At 39.0% G+C, this 4,662-nt stretch overlaps 1 protein-coding gene and 1 long non-coding RNA gene across 3 annotated transcripts in view; one reads left to right on the plus strand and one right to left on the minus strand.

The window, feature by feature from the left end:
* The window catches only part of LOC116216689, a 60,915-nt gene that overhangs the window by 42,179 nt on the left and 14,074 nt on the right, over window positions 1–4,662 (plus strand). The window lies entirely within an intron of this gene.
* KCNK10 (potassium two pore domain channel subfamily K member 10) overlaps window positions 20–4,662 on the minus strand; it is a 56,400-nt gene continuing 51,757 nt past the window's right edge. The window contains exons 6-7 of the mRNA XM_031553637.1: window positions 3,328–3,470; window positions 20–1,340 (exon numbers count right to left, since the gene is read on the minus strand). Of these exons, the coding sequence (XP_031409497.1) occupies window positions 717–1,340; window positions 3,328–3,470 (767 nt within the window). The 3' untranslated portion in view covers window positions 20–716. The remainder of the gene's footprint in view (window positions 1,341–3,327; window positions 3,471–4,662) is intronic.

Below are 4,662 nucleotides of genomic sequence, written 5' to 3' on the forward strand. Positions count from 1 at the left end.
TTCTTTCTTTTTCTTTTTTTGTTTTTTAAATCACTGCATCACTGGTAAAGATGAATACCCACAGAGTTGTTTGTTTTGTTTTGTTTTCCTTTTTTAATGAAAAAAAGTAATCTGACCCTTGAATATGTCTGTGTTGATTTTTCAAACCAGCATCCAGCTGGTGGCTGCGTCCATTGACATTCTTTTGGAGTTTAGAAAGATAATGCATGTGGTTCAAAAATGGAAAAAAATTTAGCTTGGATCACGTGCCAAAACGTAAACTAAGCCTTACTGAAAGTTTCTAGTTTGCTCCAATCATTTCTCCTCTTTTTAATCACCAGGGAAAGCCTTGATGAATACATACTCCATTACAAAGACACGTTCCGTTTCATTCCTTTCAAAGGCTCTTCTTATGTAACTACCCTTTGTCTAATATTATGCTGTGGTCATAGTACTCTGGTGGCATTGCCATAGTTCCGTCTCTTCCTCTGTGTCTTGCCCTGGTAGTCTTATACAGGCTGAAATTTCCATGTGCGTAGCTTTCTGTTGCCATTCTTCAGTGCTGTGTTCCTGATTTGTTTTGGCAGAGCAAGCTTGAGTCTTTATGGCACAGTGAAATATTCTTCGATGCTATATAATTCAGACTGAACAAGGAGTCTGTATAAGGCACGTGTCTCGATATATATATGTATATAAAAACACTAACATTGTTAATTCAAGTCAAGCATCTTTTACATTTAATTTCTGTCTTCAAGTAATGCTTTGTTTTCATGTTCCCTTTCTTTGGTTTCAGTGGGGATCACTCCATTCTCCAGGTCTGAGTGCTGCTGGATGCAGTTGGTCAGGACAGTAGTGCTAGAAGAGTTCTCAGAATTACACATCTTCTCAGTCTCTTCTTCCTTTTTTTCTTCGTCCAAGGAGTAGTTTCGGAAGGTCTCATAAATTTTACGCACATCCTCAGGGATGGTCTTTTTGAGGTCTTTGTTTTTCCTTTTGGTCATTTTAGCAGATGATCCAAATTTGTTAATGATGTTGTCCTCAGATGCCCCTTGCCCATGCTTGTGGAGTTGATCGGACCCTTTAAGGCGTAGGTTGTTAGGCCTGTTGTTGATGCTTTCCTGAGATGAGGCCTTGAAGCGTCCTGTTTCCAAGGCAGTAAAGACTGATCGCTTCTCTGGAGACAGCATATCTAAGGAATGGGCTCGCTGGTCCAAGCCCAGGCGTCGGCGCTCCATGCTCCGGATGGTGGCTGCCCTCTGAAGTTTGTCATGGATCTCCACGCTGAGCCGCCGCCGTGTCTCCCTGAACTCAGCTGTCACGTTTGCTTTCCACTCAGCTGCATGGGCTTTTATTTCTCCAACCTTCACAATAAGAAAAGGAAAGAATAAAAACAAAACAACAAAAATAAAATGGAATGACATTCATTTCTATTGAACAGTAGCACAAGAACGTTTTTTGTCTGGCATAGAATTGGAGACAAGTTTCAACTCCAAAGCATACATCTGGGCCCAATTTTCATCAGCACAGTGTTTATACTCAGACAGGCTTTAAAATTACCAACCAGTGACTAGTAAATGGCATATGCAGCATATCACTGGGCTGCCTGTTTCATATTTTGCTATCCTACACATTTTATAGCTGTGTTACTTGGGGAGAGCTCTTCATGCAAATCCCTCTCTGGTTAAGAACAAAATTCCTGATTTATAATGTCAGCAGTAGATGGTCAGGAGGAGGCAGAATTATTCACATATTTTTACAGTCATACGCCTTAGAACATTACAGCACCCAGTATAGCAGTACAGGAATGTACTTTCCCATACTGCTCATGGTTCAGTCCCACTGAACGTTCTGTTCATTGCCACAAAGCAAATAATGTTGAGAGTATTGGGTAACTTCAAATACTCCAAAATCCTGCTGATACATCCAGTCTAGGGTAATTAATATTGGACAGTTCTGGCTGACTCTAATGGAGGCGTACATCACATAACTGTTCAAATACTACCACTCATGCCATCAATAAGCGCGCTGATTCATGAAAAAATTTTCAAAACACATCAGTGTTCTGCATGAGAACCATCAGCATGTCTTTAAATGTCTCACTGCTGTTCCATTTCACTGCTTTGCACCTGAGAGCACAATAATGACTAAGAGTAAAGCACTGACGTATTAATCAAGTACTTCTTCTGAAAAGGGGGAAAAATGATAAATGATCAAGAAATATCTCTTTCAATACAGGCCTTTTCTAAAGTTCAGCTAAAGAAGACTAATTTCAGGAGTACAATGTCTGCAGCTGCTAAGATAAAGGGTGCCATGGTCTGAACTCAGTTTCTCCATTCAGTAGTCCACAGAGTATTATCTTTGGTTTCTTAAGCCAGACGAAATGGTCTCTACTTAGAACTGGATTAGCTGTGGTAGCAGGTATTGCTTATCCACCCTGGGAGCTCAGACTCCAACCTGTGGGTGCCACAGCCAAGCACTGCAGCTCTCTTGCTGCTCATCAGTCTGACAGCTCTTTGTGAAGCCTTTTTTATTCATCAGGATATACAGAGTCTCAGGCTGCACAACTGCCTTCATAAATGATAAATAACATTAACTCTGCCAAATTTTGGTTATTCTTGCTCTTTGGCTAACTCTGCCAGGTTAGCTTTGCTGAGGAATACAGGAAGAGGTTGCATTAAAAATTGAAATTATATTAACCCTCTGTCAACAGGCTTCAGGTTTGGAGGTATGATAATTACCTTTCATCTTCTGCTCTTATTCTGAGCATTAGCAATATTGTCTTTGGATCATGGAGAACATGATCAGAGTGAAATGAGCCACATTTTCCCTGATGTTGACAACTCAATGTCTTAATTTTTAATAATGCAGTACTCAATAAGAGACCTAAATCTAAACCTTTATTCAGAACCATATTCCTTGACATAGAGAAGGGTGGGAAAAATCAGTATAGAGCCTGAATTAAAAGCAAATTATTGTTTAATTAACAGAGCCAACTAATGTCTTAAAAATCCACACACCTCTAATTTTAGAGAGAACACTTAAAATTTTTATCACAGTTTTCTAACTCGCTTCAGAGTGAAGGCTGGCCTCTCTTCTTAATAAATGCAGACCTACTGGTGTGTTCTGTGTATTCAGTAATACTGACAGAGGTGTAACAACCTACCTTTGTTCAGTTGCTTTTTTCCACACTTTATGAAGGAGCTAAAGATCAGAGCTAAGAGAACACAAAAGGCTGTCAGTGGAGGCTATACTGAGCACTAGTCAAGCAGAGTCCTTTTATAGACAACAAGGAATCAGGCAATTAGAGCTCTCTTATAAAGTGACAAATCACTGTAATATTAGTCATACCTCTTCTTTTGTCTTCTTGGACAGGACCCTTAACCAGTCTCCAATCATACTCAAAACAGCAGCAAAATAGGCAAGGCCAACAAGGATCCAGAACCACACTAAAGGTTTATACCACTCTCGATAATGGATGTCAGCATTTCCTCCTGAAACAAGCATAAACTTCTCTTTAGGAAACATATGATGACAAAATTGACTATAAAATTTCTGCAATTCTGAGAAATTCCTGAAAACATTTCTTGATTCTTGCCAACACCAATGTACTTCTAATAAAAGATAAGAGATCTGTCAGGTGGGAGGAATGGACTGTTTTAATTTAAGACTAGGAAATTACATACTGCTCTACTGCTATGTGACCTGCCAGAGCACCTAGTAAACCTCTTTCCTTATATTTCTGAGACAATTCAGAAGCAAGTCTCAAATTCCTGCTTTGATAATACATGCAACATCACAAATACATTCTCAAGAAAAAAATTATTACAATTTGCCTTCCTTGTTCTGAACTGTCTGCAGCCTGGTAGTTTGGAGACTTTACAGTTCAACCTTCTCAAACGATATTTTCCAGATTCTTTGGTTTTAAATAAAAGATTCAGAGATCTCTGTGTAGGAGACAGAAAAGTAACTTTCTCTACCAAATCAGGATATCTGACAGGAAGTCAAATCTATATCAGTTCTGATAATAAGGATATGCTGTCTGCTTGAATGTAAGTTATAGGGATGAATTCTCTGGCCAGCGACTTTAGAGGACATATGGATCAAATGAAGCAACAAATATCACAGAACAGTTGAGGACGGAAGGGACCTCTGGAGGTCAACCAGTCCAACCACACTGCTCAATCAGTTTTTCCTAGAGAAGATTGTCTTGGTTTTTCTTTTATCTTCATATGGCACTGAAAAGATTTTAGGATTTTCCTCCAGTGAAGTACCCCAACAATACAGTTCAGAGTTTCCACCTGAGCATTTTGCAAGCATTTCAGATTTCAGTTCTATAAGTATTTTAATTTTATCCAGACTGAGCATGAGTGTGTGTAAAGCAGCTGAACATTCTCAAGAAAGCTCAGACATTTGAGTATTGGCAGGGACTCAAATATGTTTTTGATGTTGCTCTCTCCTTATACACTGTATGAATCACTCTCTTTTTCTAGTCTTCAAGAGTGTAAAACAATAGTAGATGGGGACTGTTGCTATGGTACAATGAGGCTATTCTAATCATACAAGTCCCTGCAGAAGCTTGTTATGGAGCAGATTGTCTGGGTCTGTTTTACAGACTAATGAGCCAACTGAGAAAATATGAGACCACTTTTTTCAGCCTATAAAATATTCTGGTTTTTTTTTTTT

The sequence above is a fragment of the Meleagris gallopavo genome, chromosome 5 (assembly GCF_000146605.3).
Source record: "Meleagris gallopavo isolate NT-WF06-2002-E0010 breed Aviagen turkey brand Nicholas breeding stock chromosome 5, Turkey_5.1, whole genome shotgun sequence".
NCBI classification, from domain to species: Eukaryota; Metazoa; Chordata; class Aves; order Galliformes; family Phasianidae; genus Meleagris; species Meleagris gallopavo.